The sequence below is a fragment of the Carcharodon carcharias genome, chromosome 3 (assembly GCF_017639515.1).
Source record: "Carcharodon carcharias isolate sCarCar2 chromosome 3, sCarCar2.pri, whole genome shotgun sequence".
NCBI classification, from domain to species: domain Eukaryota; kingdom Metazoa; phylum Chordata; class Chondrichthyes; order Lamniformes; family Lamnidae; genus Carcharodon; species Carcharodon carcharias.
The window spans coordinates 102,618,182-102,643,803 of NC_054469.1; the positions used below are offsets into that span (position 1 = coordinate 102,618,182).

General features: G+C 40.1%; 1 protein-coding gene across 1 annotated transcript in view; it reads right to left on the minus strand.

The window, feature by feature from the left end:
• erp44 (endoplasmic reticulum protein 44) overlaps window positions 1-25,622 on the minus strand; it is a 110,543-nt gene that overhangs the window by 28,660 nt on the left and 56,261 nt on the right. The window contains exons 4-5 of the mRNA XM_041183624.1: window positions 23,815-23,930; window positions 6,192-6,376 (exon numbers count right to left, since the gene is read on the minus strand). Coding sequence (XP_041039558.1) covers window positions 6,192-6,376; window positions 23,815-23,930 — 301 coding nt within the window. The remainder of the gene's footprint in view (window positions 1-6,191; window positions 6,377-23,814; window positions 23,931-25,622) is intronic.

Here is a 25,622-nt window from a genome sequence, read left to right on the forward strand (position 1 = left end):
TGTTAGAAAGGCTTTCTTTACTTAAGATAGATAAGGTACCAGGACCGTATGAGATGCATCCAAGGGTATTGAGGGAAATAAGAGTGGAAATTGCAGAGGCACTAGTGATAATCTTCCAGTCTTCCTTAGACACAGAGGAGGTGCCAGGGGACTGGAGAACTGTGAATGTTACACCCTTGTTCAAAAAAGGGGTGCAAAGATAAAGCTGACAGCAACAGACCAGACAGTTTGACCTCAGTGGCAGGGAAACTTCTGGAAACTGTAATACGGGATAAAATCAATAATCACTTAGACAAGTGCAGGATAATTAAAAAAGCCAGCATGGATTCATCTAGGGAAAATCATGTTTAACTAACTTGAAGTTTTTAGAGAAGGGTGACAAAGGAAACGCTGTTGATGTGGTGTATGGATTTTTCAAAAGGCATTTGATACAGTGCCACACAACAGACTTGAGCAAAATTCTAGGTCATGGAATAAAGGGGAAAGTAAGCACTTGGATAAGAAATTGGCTGAGTGTCAGGAAACAGAGTAGTGATAAATGATTGTTTTTCAGATTGGAGGAAGATTTGTAGTGGAGTTCCTCAGGGATCAGTGTTGGGACCCTTGCTCTCCCTGATATATATTAATGACCTAGACTATGGTGTGCAGGGCATGATTTCAAAATTTGCAGATGCTAAGAAGATTGGAAATGTTGTCAACTGTGATGGAGATAGTCTTGGACTTCAAAAGGACACAGACATATTGGTGGATTGGGCAGACAAGTGGCAGATTAAGTTCAATGCAGAGAAGTGTGAAGTGATTTGTTTTGGCAGGAAAGAAATGGTGAGGCAATATAAAATAAAAGGAGAGCCTCTAAAGGAGATGCAGGAAAAGAGGGACCTCTGTGTATATGTGCATAGGTCATTGAACATGGCAGGGCATATTGAGAGAGCATTTAATAAAGCATATACTATCTTCAATGTTATTAATAGGGGCATTGAGTACAAGAGTGAGGAGGGCATGTTGAACTTGTATAAGACACTAGTTAGGCCTCATCTGGAGTGCTGCATCCAGAGAAGATTCACAAGAATGATTCCCAGGGTGAAGAACTGTAGCTATGAGGATAGATTGGAGAGGTGGGGAACTGTTTTCCTTGGAGAAAAGAAGGCTGAGAGGAAACTTGATGGAGGTATTCAAGATCCTGAGGGGTATGGACAGGGTAAATAGTGAGAAACTGTTCCCACTCAAGAGAACATCAAGAACTAGAGAGCACAGGTTCAAAATAATTGGCAAAAGGAGTAAATGTAATGTGAGGAAAAAAATTTTTCACCCAGAGGGTGGTTGGAGTCTGGAACAAAACTTCCTGAAGGGGTGGTGGAGGCAGGTTCGATCGAGGTATTCAAAAGGGAATTGGATTGCTACCTGAAAAGAGAGAATGTGCAAGGTTATGGGAATATGGTAGGGATTGGGACTAGGTGGAATGATCTTTGAGAGCCAGTGCAGACTTGATGGGCTGAATGGCCTCCTTCTGCACTGTAAAGATACTGTGAACCAAGTAGTACAACATAATTTTAGAACATACAAACATATGAATTGCCTGCTGTTGCCATTCAATAAGATCACGGCTGACCTGATTGTAACCTCAACTCTACATTCCTGCCTACCCCAATAACATTTCCTTGCTCATCAAGAATCTATCGCTCGCTTAAAAATATTCAAAGACTCTGCTTCCACTACCTTTTGAGGAGGAGAGTTCCAAAGACTCACGACTCTTAGGCAAAAAATTCTCATGTGTCTTAAATGGGCGACCCTTTATTTTTAAACAGTGACCCCTAGTTCTAGATTTCCCACAAGAGGAAACATGCTGTCCACATCCAACCTGTCAAGACACCTCAGGATCTTATTTACCTTTTAATCAAGTTGCCTCTCACGCTTCTAAGCTCCAGCAGATACAAGCCTAGCCTGTCCAACCTGCCCATTCCAGGTATTAGTCTAATCTTCTCTGAACTGCTTCCAACACATTTACATCCTTCCTTAAGTAAGGAGACCAATACTATACACAAATATTCCAGATGTGCTCTCACCAGTGCCCTGAACAACTGAAGCATAACCTCCCTACTTTTGTATTCAATTCCCCTCGCAATAAACAATAACATTCTATTAGCTTTCCTAATTACTTGCTGTACCTGGATACTAACCTTTTGCAATTCATGCACTAGGACACCCAGATCCCTCTGCACCTCAGAGCTGTGCCATCATTTAAATAATACCCCTTTTTCTATTCTTCCTGCCAAAATGGACAATTTCACATTTTCCCACATTATACTCCATTTGCCAGATCTTTTCCCAGTCATTTAACCTATGTAGCCGCCTTATGTCCTCTTCACAACTTACTTTCCTATCTACATAGATTTGCGTTATCAGTAAATCTAGCAACCATACCTTAAGTCCCTTCGTCTGTCACTTATATAAATTATAAAAAAAGTTAAGGCCCCTACACCGAAGGAGTTTTTGTGCATGACCATGACACTGGTTAGATGGATGAGGATGGAGTTAAGTTTTGGATACACCCCTGCAGCACACCACTCATTACATCTTGCCAACCAGGAAATTACCCTTTTAAGCCTACTCTGCTTCCTGTTAGCTAGTCAATCTTCTAATCATGCCAATGTTACTCCTTCCACCATTAGCTTTTATTTTTTGCAATAACCTTTGATGTGGCACCTTATCAAATGTCTTCTGAAAATCTAAGTGCAGTATATCCTCCAGTTCCCCCTTATCCACAACATATGTTACTTTTTCAAAGAAAATTTGCATAAAAAATTACCATAGATTGCAGAATATAAATCAGCCTTTGAAAACTTGAAAAATCCTCCAACGGGAATCAATTTATACGCTGAGTTGGTGTAGGTGGTCGCCATGTTGCAACGTGGAAAAAATATCAATAAATCAAATTAAATCAGTGACCTTTTATTGAATGAATTAATTCTACAAGCATACCTTCAACCACAATCAAAACATTTTAAAAGCTGTCAAATTCTTTGCATCAGATGCTGAAGGCAATGAGTTCATCAAATTCATTGAGTCACTTTGGCTATGGCATCAAAGGATCCCACTCTGGATCAGATTTGGCATTTTAGGTTTCAGAATTATCCCTCCACAACAAATCATCTTCCTCTCCATCCACTGAATTGGAAAGGTCACATTTTTGAGTGATACGATGGTTTGTGCATTCTCGTAGCATCCCATGATTTGATAAAAAAAACACAAAACATCAAGCGGGACAGAATGCATATTTCTACTTTAAGGTTTCTTTCTGTCACCCATCCATCAATTCCATTTGGTGCGAACATGATCCTTGAATGGCTTGTTGAGGCAGACATCCAAACGTCTGAGTGAAGGACATTAGACCCCCTAGTATAACTGCAATTTGGATGTTATTTCTTCATAGACACCTCTTGATGTCATTGGTTATATGGGATCTGAACCGGTCCCACACTAATAAGCTGCATTCCTTGAATAGGTCACTGGGACACCTATTCCGCAGGTTGTCGATCCAAAACTTAACTCCATCCTCATCCATTTAACCAGTGTCATGGTCATGCACAAAACTCCTTCAGGGAACTTGTTTTCAGCATGATTTTATGTTTGAAAATTACCATAGGCTTTAATTTTGTTCCTTTGGCCATGCAGGCTAGTACCACTGTAAATTTTGTCTTCTCATGTCTTGTGATTTTCAGTACAACTGTTTTTGAACCTTTCCACTCTGCAGTTTGACTGCTGGGCATACAGAAATTCATGGGCATTTCATCCATGTTGCCAATGTGACATAATGGGTTTTTGCCGCTATCTGATAAAGAATCACTGGAAACTGGTCATTTTGGAATCAAGGTCTTCCGGTAGTCTCCAAGCGATTTTGGTCTTCTACTGCAACAATTGACATTTTCATTCTAAAAAGTGGCTACACCAACTAGCTGTTGCTCCGAAATAAAAACAAAAAACTGCGGATGCAGGAAGTCCAAAACAAAAACAGAATTACCTGGAAAAACTCAGCAGGTCTGGTAGCATCGGCGGAGAAGAAGAGTTGATGTTTCGAGTGCTCTGAAATCTTTACTGGACTCAGGGTTTGATTTGGTCCACCTAAATGCGTATATACACATTGCATTTCTGGTGATGATGTAACCATTCTGACAATTTTAAAGACCTGACAATTTTACAAGACCCATTTCAATACATGCTTTTCAAGGTCAGGCCTGTCTCTGGCACTTGGTCTGATGGCACATTTGGTCTTGGGCATCTTCAGGCATGATTCCTCCTTCCATTCTCCCACCAGTTTTTCACTAACATGAATTCCCTCAAAACAGCAGAGTTATTTGAGAAGGGTAAGGGGGTTAATGTTGTGGCTATGGACTTCCAAGATAAAATACCAAAAAATTAACTTTTTAGAAAATTTAAAGCCCATGGGATGAAAGGGACAACGACATTGAGAGTACAAAACTGGTTGAGGGACAAAAAGCAGAAAGTAGTGATGAACAGCTGCTTTTCAGACTAGAAAGGAATATAGTGGTGTTCCCCAAGAGTCAATATTAGGATCACTGTTCTTTCTAGTATATATTAATTACCTGGACTTTGGGATCAGGGCATAATTTCAAAGTTTGCAGATAACACAAAATTCAGAAGTATAGCCAACAATGAGGTTAGTAACAGACTTCGAAAACATACTCCATTCAAATAGGCACGCATGTGACAAATGAAATCTAATGCAAAGAAATGTGAGGTAATACATTTTGATAAGAATGAGGAGAAGCAACAGTAAGCAAATGGAACGTTATCAAAGCGGGTGCAGGAATAGCGAGATCTGAAAGTGTACATTCATAAATCTTTGAAAGTAGCACACAAGTTGAGAAAGCTATCAAAAAGCATGTGCGATCATTAGCTTTATTAATAGAGGAAGAGTGTACAAAAACAAGAAAGTTATGCAAACCCTTTATAAAACACGGACGAGGCTTCAGTTGGCTTATAACAATTTGCATTTATATTGCACATTTAATGGAGTAAAATGTCTTCAAGACGTTTCACGTGAGGAATTTTAGAGCTTTGGGCTCAGGCAGAAGTATCGACTACCAATGGTGGAGCAATTAAAACAGTGTTCATTTCTGGACACCTTGCTTTAGGAAGGAGATCAAGCCCTTGAGAAGGGTGCAGAAGGAATTTACTATAATGGTGCCAATCATGAGAGACTTCAGTTACATGGAAAGACTGGAGAAGCAGAGGCTGTTCTCCTTAGAGCAGAAAAGGTTAAGAGGGGGTTTTCAAAATCATGAAGGCATTGATAAAGTAAACCAGGAGAACCCATTTCCAATGGCAGAAAAACTACCTGGCATGATGGGCTGAATGGTCTCCTTCAGTGCTGTATCATTCTATATGATTCAAATCCTTAAGTTTTCTTAGAATCCAGGATTTTTAAACTATACTGCTGTATATACCTCCCCCTGATCCCACTACTTTAATTGAGGTCAATTAACTAAGCAGAGCCTCGAGATCGAAGCAAAGATCTCTGGTCTGCTTGGACAAGATCCAGCATTTGCAGCAAGGACTGGAAACTTGACAATATCCTTCCTGACCATTCTGTTCTTCCCACTCTAGACTTTTGTGCAACTAGTTTAAAGTATTATGCATGCAACAGAATAGGCATTAGAAATAGTTAGCTATCTTGTATTTTGAACCAAAAAGACAAGAGTTTTTTTTATTAATAGACACAATTATGACATATAAAGCTTTCACTTCATGTTTTCCCATCTAACAAAAATGTCCCTTAATTTATTTTGGATACAATGCCTTTGGCAGCTTTTCTATAGGATTTTGAATGTGAAAATACCCTCATTAGAATAGGCTATTCAGTGCAAAAATAATTAAACTATTTTTTGGGTGGTATCACTGCCCTGTCATTCTGATTTTGCTTTTTCTGAACTAGATGCACATACATTATTAGAAAATTTATTTTAAAAACACTCAGGAATTGAGGCTTAGTACATTAATTTTAAATCTTTGTCATGAGACATACATTTTACTTAAATTTTCATGAAATTATGAGTAAAATCTTTACCGTGTACAGCACAATTTAAATAATTGTTTCAAATCAGAGAATGCTTTTGTTTCAAAATTAGATCATATAAATTGCTTGAACTCTTAGGTCCAATGTGCAGACTTACATCAACTGTTTCCAATTCGCTCAGATTCAGAATCTCTTGAACAGGATCATTTTTCTGCTGCTTGATGAAGTCTGCAAGTGCACTCACTGATCTTTGACCTCTGTACTCCCTCTTCATCATCATCCCATTTCTGAATAATTTCAATGTTGGATACTTACTAATTCGGTACCTTTGTGCTATATCCGCTGAAAAAAAGTCATAATAATGTTAAAAGCATAGGCAGTAATAATTAAGGTACAAATAACGTCAGGTAGCTTCAACAACTGCTTGCAGGCTTCCAAGGCCTGAAACACACAAATTAAAAATCCAAATTCGACTAAATACAGAACAAAAGAATTGAACGAAAATGAAGGCCAACACACTTTAAAGAAAGTCCTGATAAACAAAATTTTTTTTCCATATTTTATTGATTTTCTAAGAAATTTACTTGTAAAAATTTACTCTATAGACCTGACAGCAGATAAAGCTGCTTTAAAATAATTGCTTAAAGATTATTTCTGTAAATTGTTTCAGGATGAAACAACAATATGGATGCAATCTGACATTATTCAAGATAATATGGGTTAGCAGATGCAGTAGCCTTTAACTGACATTAGGCACTTGTGGAATGCACTAAGGCAGCATATAATTATTAGTTAACTTTTGACAGGCATTCTCCAAGAAAAAAATGCCTTAGGAAGAAAAAAGAACAATTTGCCCTAAATCTAAAAATTCTTATCCCTATTTAGACAAAAGCCTCATGTTTGGGAGGTTAAAGAAACATTTTTCTGACAAATATGAATTGTTGAACATAAAATGATAAAGGCCCATCTCGTTTGCCTTCTACCATCCTGGTGGTTGCATGATAATGGAATTGTTGAATTCTATGATTAGTTAATCTCTATTAATTAGTCAACAACAGACCCCAGAATCAAAAGCCAAAGTCTGAGCAGAGCAATTGACTTAAAAAGGGTGACATGCCAGAATCTGCCCTCTTCAATGTCAAAGATGTATCAAGTCTTGTACACAATAATGACAAAAGCAACACAAGTCACCATTACTAAATCTAGGCCATGTTCAAACTAGAAGAGCTGCATCCCAACATTCACACAGAATACAAGTGAAGCCTCAAGCATGTACTGCCTGCTTGTGGAGTTGTGCACTTCAATTTCCACAGCCAGGGGCAGAGAAAAGGTAGCTGGACCATGCATCAGGATCTCTCTTTCACCATGTCTTTCTGTGGTCCCAAGGAGCAAATTTAAATTCAAATGGCAGCTGTCTAATATGCTGGTGAATGTGCGCAAAAGATGACTAAGAAATGAATTCAATGCTGAAGTTTGTCGATTATTATGATAAGGAATAACTAGGTGATGATAAAAATTTCAACTGATCACCAAGGAATTAAATAAATCGATAACCATAGCCAAAATGTTTCAGATTTAATGTTCAGAAACATTTTTCTAAGAAAAAAAGTTAATTTCATATGCCACTGCTGCTTCTCAGGTGCCACAAATATGGATTGCAACACATTTAGATCCTATGTATGAAGGATGGATTTAATTATCAACTAATATGACTTTCATTTAGAATAGAGACATTAACTAAAGTGCCATTAAACTTTGTGAAAGACAGACAGAATTTGTTTTCAATTTTTAAAAAAAATGGCCAAAAGGCACAAGTGAGCAGAGGACATATTGCTAGTGGAGTACAAATCAAGAGTGCCAAATGCAGATTCTCTTTCATTTCCCACTGCTAACAATTCTTCTGGGAGGGCAGTGAGAATATAACAACTGAGTCAGAACCATACGAGTATGTTCAACGTATCTAATCAACAGCCAGACTGTTCAGGTCTGAATAGAAAACCAACCCTGTTTGAGTACAGATTTATTTAGTTTTATACATTCATGGGATGTGGGCATCGCAGGCGAGGCCAACATTTATTGCCCATGTTCAGGGGGCATTTATGAGTCAACCACATTGCTGTGGGTCTGCATGTAGGCGAGACCCGGTAAGGACAGCAGATTTCCTTCCCTAAAGGGCATTAGTGAACTAGATGGGTTTTTACAACAATCAACAATGGTTTCATCATCTTTTAGACTTTTAATTCCAGATTTTTTCATTGAATTCAAATTCCACCATCTGCCGTGGCACGATTCAAACCCAGGTTCTCAGAGCTTTACCTTGGGTTCTGAATTACTAGTCCAGCGACAAAACCACTATGCCATTGCCTCCCCACAATGGGTAGAGTTTAGCACAATCCAACAAAATCCAGCCAAGGTCATCAGTAATAGGATTTCACCTTCCAGGGGGGGCAGAGAAATTTCATGATATCCAAATAAAGAGTAACAAAATGTCTCAAGTGTCATGGCAAAAATGAAGGTGAAAGGCAAAAGGCTATCCATAATTAGCTTCTGTGTGATCAGGCTTTCCATTAGTTGTCAATTAGATGAACCATGGCTTCTGTGCTATTCAGTTTTCAGACACTTTTGCACAGGAGCTGAAGGTAAATCTGCTGAAATGATGGGGCAGAATTTTGCTGGCCCAAAATGAGGCAGGATCACCGTGGCTGGGAAGCTATGGCAGATAGGCTCCCTGACCATGTCCTGCTGTCAGGGAAATTTTACCAATGGTGAGACTGGCTTTGGACAGGCTTCCCTCCACAAAGAGATGGGAAGCAATTTTACATATTCAAATGGCCTATTAATGACCGTTCTGTTGACGATGGATCGGCTCCTCACCAGCTGAATGCAGGCAGTCCCCCAGCAGCTGCCTGGAGGGGATTGGGTTTGGGGAAGTAATTTTCATTCAAAGAGGTGGCTGCAGGCAGGGAAGGCAGCCCCTGTGGCTCCAGTAATTAGCTCAGAGGCATTTCCACTCTATCAATATAATTTTATTTTTTTTAAACGTTTCTTCAGCCTACTTGGTTAAGGCTGCAAGGCCGTCATTCCTGGTGCTGCTGGGTGATCAAGGCAGGTGCCTGCAGCTTTGGCGGATGGATGGCCATCTTAAACAGAGCAGCAAACCCAGCAGCAGCTTATTACTGAACTTCCACCAGTAAAATCAAGGGCAAAGTCCTGCCAGCAAGCTGTGCGTGCATTGTCAAAATGCATTTCTGACTACTGCCTGGACTCCGACCTTTTTGATAAGATTCTTTCTGATTCCTGCTCCAGTTCTACACAAGTGGATCACTTAACAAGCAAACCAAACAACATTATAAAATATTTTACAAGTTAGATAGAGCAATGCAAGAAAATACATTTCGTTCAGATATACAGTATTAGATTTGATAGAGGTGTTCAAAATCATGAGGAGGCTGGACAGAGTGGATAGGGAGAAGCTGTTCCTGCTCATAAAAGGATCAAGATGAGAGGGCACAGATTTAAAGTGATTTACAAAAGAAGCCTTTTTCATAGTGAGTGGTTCGGGTCTGGAATGCACTCCCTGGAGGTGTGGTGGAGGCAGGTTCAATCGAGGCATTCAAGAGGGTATTAGATGATTATTTGAATAGAAACAATGTGCAGAAGTATGGGGGAAAGGCAGGGCAATAGCACGAGGTCATAATGCTCATTTGGAGAGCCAGTGCAGACATGGGCTGAATGGCCTCCTTCTGTGCTTTTAAAATTCTGTGATTCTATTTTACAATGCATTGATCAGGTAAGCAAGGGAGGCAAATAACACACGTCAGGTTGGGAGTCAAACAGAGCCACAGATTCATCTTCTGCCTTCAACTATTTAAACTAATTTGTTCCAAGAGATCAAATTTCACCAGTACATTACAAATGACACTTTTGCTTTAGTGACAGCACGCATGTCTCAAAATCAGAAGTTTCAAGTCCAACTCCAGAGATAAGTTCAAAAAAAAAGGAGTACACTGTTCAGCCCCTCAAGCCTGCTCTGCCATTTGCTAAATTCTTGGCTTATTGAATTGTAGCCTCATTCCACTTTCCTGCTTGCCCCTCATAATCCTCAATTCCCTTGTTGATCAACAATTTGTCCAACTCAACCCTGAATATGTTCAATGATGCAGCCTCCATTGCTCTCTGTGGAAGAGAATTTCAAAGACAGGAAAAGAAATTCCTCATCTCCTCCTTAAATGGAAGGCCCCTTATTTTTAAACTGTGCCCCCTAGTTTCAGATTTCCCCTTGAGAAGGGACATCCTCTCAGCATCTACCCTGTCAACCCCCCCTCAGAATCTTAACAGTTTCAATTAGAATACCTCTCATTCTTCTAAACTTCAATGAATATAGGCCCACCTGCTCAACCTTTCCTCATAAGACAATTCCATCATCCCTGGAATCTCTGAGCTGCTCCCAATGCAAGTTTTTCCCTCTTAGTAAGGAGACCAAAACTGAACACATTACTCCAGCTGCAGTCTCATCAATGCCCTGTACAGCTATTGCAAGACTTCTCTATTTTTATACTCCATCTCCCTTGCAGTAAAGACCAACATTCCATTCATGTTCCTAATTACTTGCTGTACCTGCATGCTAACTTTGTGATTCATATACAAGACACCTAGATCCTGCTGAACTGCAGAATTCTGCCGTCTCTCTCCATTTCTCTATTCCTCATGCCAAAGTGGACCTCATATTTTCCCCACATTATACTCCATCTGCCAATTTTTTGCCCACTACTTAAACTATCTATATCCCTTAGCAGACTTTGTATCCTCCTCACAACTTGCTATTTTTGTATCATCAACAAATTTGTCCACAATACAGTCAGTACCTTCATCCAAGTCATTAATATAGATGGCAAATAGTTGAGGCCCCAGCACAGATCGCTGTGGCATTCCATTAGTTACAGATTATCAACCTGAAAATGACCCACTTATCCCGACTGTTTTCTGTCAGTTAGCCAATCCTCTATTCATGCTAATATATCCTTTCCCCAACCCCATTTCTTATCTTGTGCAGTAACGTTTTATGTGGCGCCTTATTGAATGCTTTTTGGAAATCTATTGGTTACATCTATTGGTTCCCTTTATCCACCCTGATTTTTGCACCCTCAAAGAACTCTTTAAAAAAATTGCCAAGCACAATTTCCTTTTCACAAAACCATGTTAACTCTGCCGATTGTATTATGATTTTCCAAATGTCCCGGAACTACCAACCCAATAATAGATTCTAACATTTTCTCAAGGACGGACGTTAGACTAACTTGCTTATAGTCTCCTGCTTTTTGTCACCCTCCTTTCTTGAATAGGAATGTTTTGTTTGCGGTTTTCTATTCTGTTGGGATCTTTACAGTGTCTAGGAAATTTTGGAAGATTATAGCCAATGCAACCCCAATCTCTGCAGCCACTTCTTTTTAGACCCCAGGATGCAGGTTATCAGGTCCAGGAGACTTGTCAGCCTTTAGTCCCATTAGTTTTCCAAGTACTTTTGCTCTAGTGATCATGTCTGTTTTAAGTTCCTCCCTCTCCTTTTTCCTCTTGATTTTCTATTATTCTTGGAATGTTGTACCTTGTATTGTGAAGACATACAAGCTACTTGTTTAAAATCTCTGCCAATTCCTTTTTACCCATTAATTCCTAAGGCTCACCCTCCAAGGGATCAACACATACTTTAGCTACTCTCCTCTTTTTTATATACTTGTAAAAGCTTTTACTGTCTGTTTTTATTTCTTGCTAGTTTTCTCTCCCACTCCAATTTCTCCCTGTTTTTTTTTAAAAAGTCATCTTTTGCAGAATTTACTGTATCAAATGGAGGGCAGTGGTGAGCAGTTCAAGCATTAGACCACCTCAAGGAAGTTATAGCTGCCTGGTGAATCAATGGTGCTGTTGTCTGCAATGCTGCCTGTGAATTTTTGCCTGAACTTTTTATATTTTACTTAATTAATGATTGTAAAACTTATCTTAATTCAGCCTCTGGCTGCAACAGAGATTGACTTTAACAAAACTTTAATAATAATAGTTCGCAGCAAGGCATGAATTGGTGGGAGCATGAAATAATTTGATAGCTTTCTCTGAAAGAGATGGCATAGGCACAATGAGCCAAATGGCCTCCTTCTATGCTGTAAGATTCTATGATTTCAGAAAGCCAGCATATCTCTGCTTTTATATTTGTGTACAGACTTTCAACGCCCACTGTAAAAGGTATGGCATTGGCAGGTACATTTAGTGAACTAACCATCTCTATAAAGTTGTATGCATCTTTAACGTAAAAAGGGTGCCTCTGTGCTAAAGGATTCCAATCTATGTATCAAAGCACAGATGATCACGCGAGTTGGTGCATTAGCTGGGGCGGGGGGGCGGGGGGGGGGGGTGGAAAAATCACTGAAACGTGAAGTATATGTGAATTAAACCGTTTATTATCTGATGGTTACCTTGGTGCTGCAGAATTAATTTCAGTGTATTCCCCTTGTTGCATAATGGACCTTTGGAAGTCAGTGTGCTGAAGTGTTGTCAACAATCACTTTAAACGTAAGTATTGAGGGGAAAGAAACTTGAAATTGGCAGAACACAACCACAGAATGCTGGAGACTAATAATTGTTTGCAATTAACTTTGAGGAGGGACTGTAGATGTGAGACTCGTTCCCAATATGTTGTCTTGTGCCTAGTAGAATTTTCAGTTTGGAAACAGAGTAGGGGAGATATACACACGCAGTCTTTGGTACAAAAAGAATAGCTGGAAAAACTCAGCAGGTCTGACAGCATCTGCGAAGAGGAACACAGTTAACATTTTGAGTCCATATGACTCTTCATCAGAACTAAAGAAATATAGAAATGTGATGAAATGTAAGCTGGTTGAGGGGTTTTTTTTTCCTTTGGTATGTGTGCTACCAGATCTATTTAAATAAAGTAACCGTAAAAAAATTCAACACAAATAGAAAGAGAATGTTACCACATGACTGCATCACTTAATAAAGGAATTAGTGAGAATGAAAAAGGATCCCCTGAAAAACAAGTAACCCTCGAGAAATCTCAAGAACAATCCTCAGGGGAAAAAAACTGACCCCTGCTTTAACGGAGGTCATTAATTAATCCTGTCTCATTACATAATTAACCAGTTCCCTGGTTGGCTCCAGAATGTATTATACTAAGAAACTCTACAAAACACATCCTCCATGCTACTCTTGCCAATTTGAGTTGTCCAATCTATATGAAGATTGAAATCTCTCATGGTTACTGCAATGTCTTTCTTACAAGGCCCCATTAATTATTGCTAAAAAATGACATGCCCAATTTTTGAGTCTTGCACACAAGACACTGGTAAGAATACCAATATAAGGGGGAAAACAACAAATTATAAAATGGAACAGTCAAATTCACTCCCCTTCCTTGACATACTAGTTGAGAAATCTGCCAGGGGATTCTCTACCACATCTACTGCAAGCCTACCTTCACTGGTCAATATGTGCATTGCGATTCTTACAGTTCCACATGCTTTAAAATTGGTCTTATCGGCAACCTGGTAAATAGGGCTCAAGCTATTTGATTACCATACAAGCTTGATGCTGAAATAGGGCGCATCAATGGCATCCTGCAGGATAATGGCTACCCTGATCAGATCATTTCACACTGTACATCATGCAAACTCATGAACAGGCCTAAGGCCATCACTTTCGGCTCTGAAAAGTACCCAGTCTACCTCAGGTTACCCTGGAAGGGCAAGGTATCTCAAAAATTTGAGCAACAAGTGAAGCTAGCTGTTTCACGCTGCTACTACGCAGTGGCAACACGAGTGGTGTTTACTATTAACAGGATACTGGCGTCAAACCAGAAAAGATGTTCTGCCTACCACACAAGAGTAATGTGATATTTGAATCTGAGTGCCAGTGTGATGCTAGGTATGTAGGCTGTACATCCCAAAGACTGGCAGATCGTATCAAACAGCATGTAACAGCCACTGTTCGCAACAGGCAGGGTACAGACAATACCCAACTAGCCCATGCTTGCAAAACTCAGAAGAGTGTCCAACATTAGATATGATTTCGCAAATGAGAATTATTTAGCAAATATTGTCCAATGTGCCAAGAATTGCGCTGACAACCAATTTAAGATTGTCAGTCGGGCTCACAGAGTGGCTTATTTGCGTATACTGGAAGCTCCACATATTAATACACAGGGCCCTGGTCTTTGCAGACAGAAAGAATATGTTCACATGTTGCACCTGTTTCAGCTAAACAAAATAAGTGACAACTATTCACTAACTCATTCCTCAGGGCAATGCCTTGACCAATCAGGGTCAAGCTGCCTGGTTTGAATTTCAAACAATGCTTGGCAGTTAACTGTCAGTCACCACCACTTCCACCAACGCCACTTGCCACTCAGCACTCTTCTTGTACAGTATAAGTATAAATTGTTGTTTTCTGCATCATATTGGTATATTTGCGTGTGTCCTGATGAGAGCAAGATGAAAAGCTTAGACACATCCTTTCTGTACTACCAAAATGACGGTTTGTATACCCTCATTATTTGTTGATTTATACTCTGTCTTACAGGGTAGCTACTGTCAGGGGCCTGAAATCAATACTACCAGCAACTTCTCTTCTTTGCTATTTCTCATCACCACCCGAACTGATTCCACATTTTGATCCTTCAAACCAAGATGATTTCTCACTACTGTATTGATCTCATCCTTTACAAGCAGGTCCATTTCACCTTCTTGTCTTTTCTTCCTGTCCTTCCAGAATATCAAATACCCTTGAATATTCAGGCCCAGCCGTGGTCACTTTGCAACCATGTGTCTCTAAGTGCTATCATATCGTTTTCAATTTTGATTGGCTCTATCAATTCATCCATCTTTATACAGATGCTGCATGTATTCAGACAAAGAGCCTTTAATTCTGTCTTTTTACTTTCTCCCCCCCTACTCTGAACTTATTTGCTGGTGCACTCTTATGGTTGCACACTCCGTTCCTTCCTATCACACTGGCTATTACCGTCCACATCACTATCTTGCACTATTGCCTTGTCCTTTATCTAGATTTCAAAATCTCCCCCGTCATGACCTCTGTTCCCCCTCCTCACTACTTAGTTTAAATCCCATCTACAGCTCTAGTTATACGATTTGCCTGTACACTGGTCCCAGTGCTGTTCAGGCGATGGCTGTCTCAACAGCACAGCTCCCTCTTTCCCCAGTACTGCTGCCAGTGCCCTAAAAATCAAAATCCATTTCTCCCAAACCAATTTTGAGCCAAGTATTCATCTCTCTCTTATCTTATTTACCTTATGCCAATTTGCTTTTGACTCAGGTAATCTTTAGATTATCTTTGTGGTTCTGCTTTTCAATTTAGCCCCAAGCTGTTCAGACACCCTCACAGGATCTCTTTCTTAGATCTACCTGTGTCATTGATACCCAAGTGGACGATAATTGGATCCTTCCCCTCCCACTCCAAATTTCTCTCCAGCCTCTAGATGTCCTTAACTCTGGGCACCAGGCAGGGAACACAACCTTCAGGACTCATGCTCTCAGCATCAGAGAACAGTATCTATCAACCTAATTACACTGTCCCCAACTGCAACTGCATTCCTTTTTACTCCCTTCATTTGAATGGCTGGTTCCCTGCACCACAAAGCCTGCCTGCAGGCCCTATTCTCATCCACACAGGTGGCAAGAACCTCAAACCTGTTGGACAAATGCAAGGGCTGGGGCTCCTTCAGTGCTACCTTCTGGATCCTCATACCTGCCTTACTTGTAGTCACACCCTCCTGTCTCTGACCAGGATCAAATCTGAAGTACCTAGCCTAAAGGATGCGACTGCCTCCTGGAACAAAGTGCCCAGGTAACGTTTCCCTCTCCCTGATGCATTGCAGTATCTAAAGCTTGGACTCCAGCTTATCAGCTTGGAGCCGAAGGTCCTCAAGCTACAGAAATTTCCTGCAGATGTGGTTGCCATGGATCAAACTGGTGTTCGCCAGCTCTCTCATATTACAACTGCAATTGTATTATTGGTTCGTTTGATCTCTCAATGATGTGGTCTTGAGACCAGCATGCTTAAACATGAACCATTTATTTTAATCTAACAATGTACAGATCCCAGTTAATGGCATGCATGGTGCTGCTAACCATCACCAACTGCTTCTAGAATGCCCTGAGTCTAATATCACATGGCTCTATACATCATACAATGAGTGGTGCTATTCTCCAGTCACATGTTAACCCTTGCTCTGCTGAGCATCACAATGGCATGCAGGCACATACAACAGCAATACAAGCACCTGCCCTACCATCTTTATTGTGTTTTATTTAACTAATTAGGTTTCAAGCTTAAAAATATCTCTCAATTGTTGTCTGCAGTTAAACTATAAATTTATGCAATGCTTAGATCTCCCCAATGCTCAGCTTAAACTTCTGGGTTTCAGGGGGATTAAAACTCACCAATCACCTACCTGCTTGCCTAATTAAAGCCTTAAACATTCTTCCGCCTTAAACAAGTTCTGGAGACTGAAAGAAAGATATAAAATGCAGTACCACCTTCCCCATCTGCACCAAATTGCCATGTTAGCACTTGTACCTTGTTGCACACATGCCTCATCACAACGTGATAGCAAAATCTGTCTACTTTTATACAGAGATGATGACTCACGCCCAAGTTTCAAATGCTAAGCCAGCTTTCTGCCACAGTGAACAACAGATTCACTTTCAGTTCACTGTCAGAGACTTGACCACGTAACCTAGGCTGACATCACCAGTGAAGCACTGTCAGCAATGCAGTCTTTCAAATGAGGCATTAAATGTCTTCTCTTACATATGCATGTAAAATATTCCATGGTACTATTTGATGAAGAACATAGGAATTAGGAGCAGATGTAGGCCATTCGCTCCTTTGAGTCTGCTCCATCATTCAATAAGATCATGGCTGACCTGGTTGTGATCTCAATTGCACTTTCTTGTCTGCCACCCACCTCCTGGCCCCCAATAACACAACTCCCTTGTCTAAAATCTGTAACTCTGCCTTGAATAAATTCACTGACCCAGCCTCCACTGCTCTCTGAAGGAGAGTAGAGTAGTCCTCTCCAGTGTCCTGACTAGAATTTATCCCTCAAAACAGGTTATCTGGTCTTTATCTCATTATTGTTTGTGGAACCTTGCTGTGTACAACTTTGCTGTTATCATGTAAACAACATAGCAGCCATGTACTTCTAAGTTCTTAATTACCTGTAAAGCACTTGGTAAGGCCCCCAAGTTTTGAAAGGCACTCAGCAAATGTAATTTCATTTCTCTCTTTTTCTGGAACTTCATTTCAAACCAAAGAAATATCTGGATCATTAGCTGGACCAATCTCACACAACAGCAACTCTCAGAATGCTAAAATATGTGGCATTTAAGCAAACTGCATGAAAGATGTTTGAGTATCAGCAGCTTCAGTTTTTTTAAAATGACTTATCAGGTGATTCACAAGGATAGTTCATTCCAATTTTTACAGTAAAACTATTCAACAAAACAGAAAGTATATATTGATTAGGCTGCAGTTAAAATACCCTACTTTAGGCAAGCGTTAAAGTCATCGAGAGGATACAAAAGAAATTTCAAGGTAGTTATGAGGGAAGGCCAGAGAAACTGGGACTCCCTTCACTTTAACAGAAAAGGGTAGAAGTGCTTAGCACTTTGAGGGGTTTTGATAAGAATAGGGAAAAGCTATTTCCATGTTTTGGTGAGTCAATAGCTAGAGGACATAAACTTAAGATCACCAGTTTAGCAGATTTTTAAAAACTGGAGCTTGTTCAGAATGCCCTATAAAAAAAACTGGCGGAAGTAGAATTCATAACTTTTAATGGGAAATGAATATTTGAAAAATTTTTAAAAAGGCATGGGGAAAAGATGGGGCAACGGGGCCAAGTGAGTGCCACTTTCAGAGCATTAGCACCGGCTTGCAGGACCAAATAGCACCTGTTTTGTGAAATACTACAATTCCAAATCAGAATCAAAGTATTGCTCTGAAGGAAACAGAGACCAGAGACCAATGATGTTCCAGTCATTAATGGTGTCCTTTAATATAAATAGCCTGACTCTGATTTGACCATATCAAAGACTCAAATTTTCAGGATTGTAATGAGTCATTGGATCTCCAGATGAGCCTCAGGTTTGCAATGGAGAACAGAAAGGACAGCATGAGAGATTACATGCCTTCATTTGAGTATGATTCTACTGGAACCATTTTGATAATGCAAAATTGTTATTAGATAAGCACTGGAAACAAGGTTACAACATTTCCTTTTATTGAATTGATGATCATACGCAAGCACACATACTATACAGATGTATCAACATTGTATTACTGCTCATAATCTTTCAGTCCACTTATATGGCATTCCACATGCAATAACTAAATATAGGAATGAAGTGAAGAGGGGTAAATTTCCAGTGCAAATCAGAAGTGTAAATGCTACACTGCCCCTTGCCATTTTCATGGGACGGCCTAATTTTAAAAAAAAACAGATCTGTGAGCTGCCTATACAGCATGCTTCCTGCTGTCAGCTTGCCAAGTGGGGCATGGCAGGGTGGTCATGACTTAAAGGCATCCTATGCTACATTTTAAAGGGAAAGTGCTTTACACAGTGATGGATAGTAGACAGCAAGATCATTTGGACAAGGCTCTTCAGGTTCTCTGACTCAGTGGTGGAGGCACTGATTGACCAGCAGGCCAGCTGGAGGAATGTCCTCTTTCTTTCTGATGTGTACTGGGTGTCAAGATAAAATACCGAATATGCACAGGGAGAGTGCGCAAAAAATGTCAATGTCATCAATATTTTCCCCAGGACCTGGCTGCACCACAGTGAAAACAGATAATGATCTGACCAGGGATAGTAATAAAAGAGCGCCTGTCACATCTCTCTTACACTAAGCACAGCCCTGTAGGACTCTACTTTAGTCCCCACACAATAAATCATTCCCTTCCCACAGATCTCGAGCCAGCAGGGAACCTTCACTGCACCTCCAATTATGTTTACATTCAGACTTTTAAAACCTGCCACTGGCCTCAGAACCACTTCTTCCTCTTAACTACCCCTGCGGTTTCTTCCAGTCATTGTGCACACTATGAGGAGCTAGCTCACATATCTTGAAAACTCAGAAACAAGAGTACATATTAAGCTACTTGTATATTATCAGCTTCTCTTGCAGGTAAACTAGAGGAAGAGAAGCAGGACAGGAGGAACAAACACTGATGGGAGAGGCCACCAATGATATTGATACCAGGGATAGCACACAGTATTGAAGATGTCAAGCGATGGTGGTGGTGAGGTAGAGCTGGGTGTCATCAACATACATCTGAAACCTTACTGATGACATCATATAGGAGCAGCAAGTAAATGAGAAATAGGAAGTGGCCATGGATAGATCTTTGGGGGATTCCAGGATTAATATTATGGAGGTGTGAAGAGAAGCCATTGCTGGAGGTTCTCTGGCAAACACTGGAATAGGAAGAGTGGAACCAGGCAAGAACAGTCTACTTAGCTGGACAATGGAGGAGAGTAGTTTGGAGGAGAGGAAGACTTGGTGAACTATGCCAGAGGCAGTAGAGAAGGGATAGTGCACTACTGTCATCGGTGATGTCATTTGTGACTTTGATTAGTGCTATTTCATGCTGAGACAGGGCCCAAACCTGACTGAAGAGGTTCAGATATGGAGCTTAAGACAAGCATGAGGCCCACATCAGGGCAATTTCTGTAAGCAATTAACTTTTGCAATTAAATGTTGCCGAGGTGAACTTTCTATGCATACATCTACAGTATGTGAATTCAGTCTTCTCCAGAACCTTTTTTGGAATAAGGTAGTTCAGAAGTGCAGAGAGGATCTCTGCAGACAGACACAAAGAAGAAGAAAAGTGTCCCAACCTCTTCAGTCAGAGTTATCACTTTCATCACTGCTTGATATTTTCTCCCATTCATCATCTGAAGGATCTTCAGAACAACACATAATGCTGGTTGAAATGTGTGTGAAGTGGCTGCTCCTATAGTAGTTGGTGACCAGCAATGTTAGCTGACATGAATATCAAATTTAGTCTTTGGCTTGGTGCAATGTTTTTGCGGAGGAGGAGTTGGGCATCACTGTCAATGCAGGGAAGCAGGGATTGTTCAGTTCATATACTCAATAAAATGCTGAAGACTTCTTGCTGAGGCAGCTGTCGGACCCTTTAGGTTGCCTAGATGTCAATCATGTCAACAGTGTTCACTATCTCACTGTGTTGAAGGCCCTCCTCCAATAGTGGCTCCACATTTTTAGTCAGTTATACAGCACGGAAACAGGCCCTTCGGCCCATAGTGTCTGTGCCAGCCATCAAGCACCTATCTATTCTAAACAAAAACAGAATTACCTGGAAAAACTCAGCAGGTCTGGCAGCATCGGCGGAGAAGAAAAGAGTTGACGTTTCGAGTCCTCATGACCCTTCGACAGAACTTGAGTTCGAGCCCAAGAAAGAGTTGAAATATAAGCTGGTTTAAGGAGTGTGTGTGGGGGGCGGAGAGATAGATAGAGAGAGAGGTGGTGGGGGGGGTTGGCGGCAGTGTGGTTGTAGGGACAAACAAGCAGTGATAGAAGCAGATCTATTTTAATCTCATTTTCCAGCACTTGGCCTGTAGTCCTGTATGCTATGGCATTTCAAGTGCTCATCCAAATACTTAAATGTTGTGAGGGTTCCTGCCTCTATCACCCCCTCAGGCAGTATGTTCCAGATTCCAACCACCCACTAGGTAAAACAATTTTCCTCAAATCCCCTCTAAACCTCCTGCCCCTCACCTTAAATCTATGCCCCCTGGTTATTGACACCTCCACTAAGGGGAAAAATTTCTTCCTGTCTACGCCCCTGATAATTTTGTATACTTCTATCAGGTCCCCCCTCAGCCTTCTCTGCTCCAAGGAAAACAACCCTAGCCTATCCAGTCTCTCTTCATAGCTGAAATGCTCCAGCCCAAGCAACATCCTGATGAATCTCCTCTGCGCCCTCTCCAGTGTAATTACATCCTTCCTATAGTGTGACGACCAGGACGGCATACAGTACTCCAGCTGTGGCCTAACTAGCGTTTTATACAGGACCAACAAAACCTCCATGCTCTTATATTCTATGCCTCAGCTAATAAAGGCAAGCATCCCATAAGCCTTCTTAACTACCTTATCTATCTGTGCTGCTGCCTTCAGGCGTCTATGGACATGTACACCAAGGTCCCTCTGATCCTCTGTACTTCCTAGGGTCCGAACATTCATTGTGCATTCCCCTGCCATTTTGTCCTCCCAAAATGCATCACCTCACACGTCTCAGGATTAAATCCATTTGCCACTGCTTTGTCCATTTTACCAGCCCATTTGTGTCATCCTGCAATCTAAGGCTTTCCTCCTCACTACTTACGGCACCACAAATTTTCGTGTCATCCGTGAACTTATTGTTCATACCTCCTATATTCATGTCTAAATCATTAATGTACACTACAAACAGCAAGGGTTCTGGCACCATTCCCTGCGGTACAGCACTCGTCACAGGCTTCCAATCGCAAAAACAACCTTCGACCATCACCCGCTGACTCCTGCCACTTAGCCAATTTTGGGTCCAATTTGCCAAATTGCCCTGGGTCCCGTGGATTCTTACCTTCTTGACCATTCTCCCATGAAGGACCTTGTCAAAAGCCTTACTGAAGTCCATGTAGACTACATCAACTGCACTACCCTCATCTACACAAATGGTCACCAGCTCGAAAAATTCAATCAAATTTGTGAGACATGATCTCCCCCTGACAAAGCTATGCTGATTATCCCTGATTAAGCCCTGCCTCTCCAAGTGGCGATTAAGCCCTCTAAAACCACTAATAACTCCTCCCTTTCAATGCTAATTTGTTCAATTATATCACAGTCCCCCTCCCTGATTTCTACACCTACATTGTCCTTCTCCATAGTGAACATAGAAAAAAAATAATCATTCAAAACCTCTCCTACGTCCCCTGGCTCCATGGACAGATTGCCACTTTGGTCCCTACTCTTTCCCTGGTTATCCTCTTGCCCTTAATATATTTATAAAATGCCTTGGGATTTCCCTTTAGCTTGCCCGCCAGTGTATTTTTATGCCCTCTCTTTGATCTCCTAATTACTTTTTTTTTTAAACTACCCCCCCTACATTTTCTATACTCCTCTAGGGCTTGCATTGTTTGCAGCCTTCTGTATCTGCCATGGTCTTTTTTAACCTTATCAAATTCTCTGTATCTCTTGACATCTAGGGTTCCTTGAACTTGCTGGTTCTACCCTTCACCTTTACGGGCACATGTTGGCCCTGAACTCTCACTATTTCCTTTTTGAATGACTCCCACTGATTTTTGTCTGCTATGGAGCACTTTTGGCATACAGAAAACCACTATCATATAAGACACTCTTGTGGGCTATAGTGGACAACACCTTCGAGTATCATTACTATTGCTCAAGGACTCAAACTGCCTGCTTCGTGCATTAGTATGAGGCCCTCACCTGAGTCAGAAGGACACATTGAACAATATGAAAATGGCCCAACTATGGTGGTAGTGGGTGAGAACTGAACAGGAACAAAGTAAAAGCAAGCTTTAGAACCGATTTTAACTGTGTTTCTGGTGATTCCCACTTTGTTGGGCGGGTCGATAGCTCCATCTCCCCTCCCAAGCAAATGTTACGTTTCCACTTCAACCATACATACAATTTTGGTTTCGCTACTCCAGGAGCACAAAAAGGGGAATACCTCCATGAAAATCACAGTCTAGGTTAAAGATAATGAGAAAAAAAATTCTGCTAAGTCTCCTTGCTCACACTGGCCAGTTCTTGCTGTGAACATCATGTTGCGCTAGCACTGGGCTTGCCTGTGATGTTGTCATGGTTGAACAGTCTACCAAGATTTAAGAGTTGACCTTGAATATAACAGATGGCCATTGGGCAAGACACTGGATGGCAGCTGCCTGCTGTGTAATCTTCTGCAGGAAAAGAGAAAACTGGGAAAGAAAGCTAGTTCACTAATATCCTTCAGGGACGGGAACCAAAAAACATCCCCACTTTTGGAAGGGACAAATGGAAATAGGGTGGGTAGAAATCAAGGTGGTTGTGTTTTGTTACAAATAGTTTGAGAAAGATGTCTCACAAAAAGAGACTTGTAAAAACTAACAAGCTTTCAATGACTGTCCAAAAGGATGTCATAAAATTTTGATTTCTATTTTAAACAATGTAGGAATGTCTTTTGTAACAGAAGAAGGAAAAGCAAAACTTTGATTCAACTTTCATATTTTAATTTTAAACTAATATGTTCACAATTATGGCTCCTGAAAAATATTTACGACTGAGAGAAGATTGGGCATCAAAATGTCAAGCTCATCCAAGCATATTCTTAAAGAATTTGATTTTATATTTCACTTCTATTGAGAAATGTTCAAAGTAATAGTAAATTACATTTTATACTTGGATCAATATTTAAAGCACTCATGTAAAACTCAATGTAATATAGCTCAGCTATTCATTCATTAATAAACTCAATTCTGAGACTAGCTAAACTTCCAATTTAACTTTCAATTTAACTATAGTATCAGACTGCAGAAGCTGGCAACATTCAGATACATTGGCAGCGGTCTGCCTTTTCAAATGCAAAGGGAGTAAGGGAAAATTGTATCAATGTGCTACTTCGCTTGGGTTATTGCTACTTTCCACATTCTGTTGTCAAATTTATTTCCAAAGTTATTTTTGAACTTGGCTACTCACCATGTTGGTCACAATCAACCCTGGCAAAGACTACATGCTTCGAGTCTGGAAATTCATCTTTCACAACCGAAGAGGCCTCTTCAAAGATGGGGTGTAGCATTTGACTGAATCTACACCTAGTAGAAAAAAAATTGAAGTAACTGCACCCAAGTCTAAACTATATATTGTAATACAACAATTTTATTTTTATTTCTTACTATATTTTCTTAAATTGATCTTCCCTTGTCCCTTTGTCAACAGCTTATATTTCCTCTTCTACACTCACCTTTTACAATATTAATTTATGATACAAGTATTATAATCTCACAGAAACCATATTTGTGTTTCACATCTTGATGGCCATATTGCTCAGTCATAATACAAAATTTAAAAACTTTGTATTCTCTGAGGAAGCACCAATGAGAATTATGCTATATGGTCTAGTTTCTTTTCTTGCTTGGATGGTATAGAAAGTTAGCACCAAGTTTCATGTCTAACTCCAGTCACAATTTTGTTTTCTGCCCGTTTACGAACAACTCCTACTTTGTCTCAAAACCTTATTGAAAACTTCAAGACTTCAGCATTATCTGTGCTTAAAGCCAAATTTATCTGATTAATTTCAACATCTGTAATGCAGAACTCACTTGGCTAATGATAACAAATGGCCCCCTATAATCAACAACCCTCTTAAATTTTAGGTTACTGCTCATTTTTGAGTCTCTTTTCAAACAACTAGTTTGAGTACTCAAGACTGCCATGAAGAGGACACAGTTGCTGGACTAGGCGTTATGAGAGCTTAATTTCAGGCACAGTAATTATAGTTGCAAACTCCTCCTTCAAGATCATGCCAATAACGTAATTGGCCCTATTTAAACATACATATTCCAGAAACCCCAAAAAACAAGCTTGGTTTTTAAGTGGGTATTGATAAGAACACTTGTTCTTCACTAAATTCATCTTGTCTGTGGTTACAACAAAAATGTAGCTCCCAGATAAAACTGAAAAGCTGACCCCACTTATTACCATCACTCCAGAAAATAATATTTTCACTATTAGGTGGTAAAACTAAAATAAAAATCAGTTTACAGCATATCCATTTACAGCTATGCAGTATTCTTCACAAATCAAGGTTGAAGGGATTGTCCATGAAACAGCTCAACACTAGTGTATTTTTAAGCATTTAGGTTTGAATTACCCAGAATCTAAGAAGTTATCCCTCAGTCACGGATCAACTCTTAAATCTGTTGAGAACGGTCTAGACTTCAATATATGCATACTGTGATTAATTAAAGCTTTGCAAATGCTGCTTTTGCCCACAGATGTTCCAAACAATGAAGACAAAAAAGTTATGATAATAATGTGTCCATTTCCATGAATTTTAGTTATTTAGAACTGGACTTTATTGAATTATGTAATAACTAGAAAACTAACTTGGCTCAATGCCAGACACAAGCAATTTTTAAAAGTACATTTAAGGAATCCCTGCCAGCCATTTAGGTGGAAAAAGGCAGAAATAGAACAACGTTACATCAGTGTGAACTCTCATTAATTTCAGGTCTGTTGCACATCTAACATTCATGATAGCAGCATCTGAGTCAGTTAAAGAATGTTACAGCATAGAATCTGGTCACTTAGCTCAAATCTTTTCCTTAGCTCAGTAAATTTCAACAAATTTTGCATCATAATGAGTATTGAGAGCAGTTTTAGATATATCATATTGGTACAAATCAATGGAAAATATGTAGCTTCCATACATCAGTATTTTATCAGAGATGAGTTATTGCAGCTATACAGAGACACCCAAGAAGTTAGGACTTTTTTTAATGACA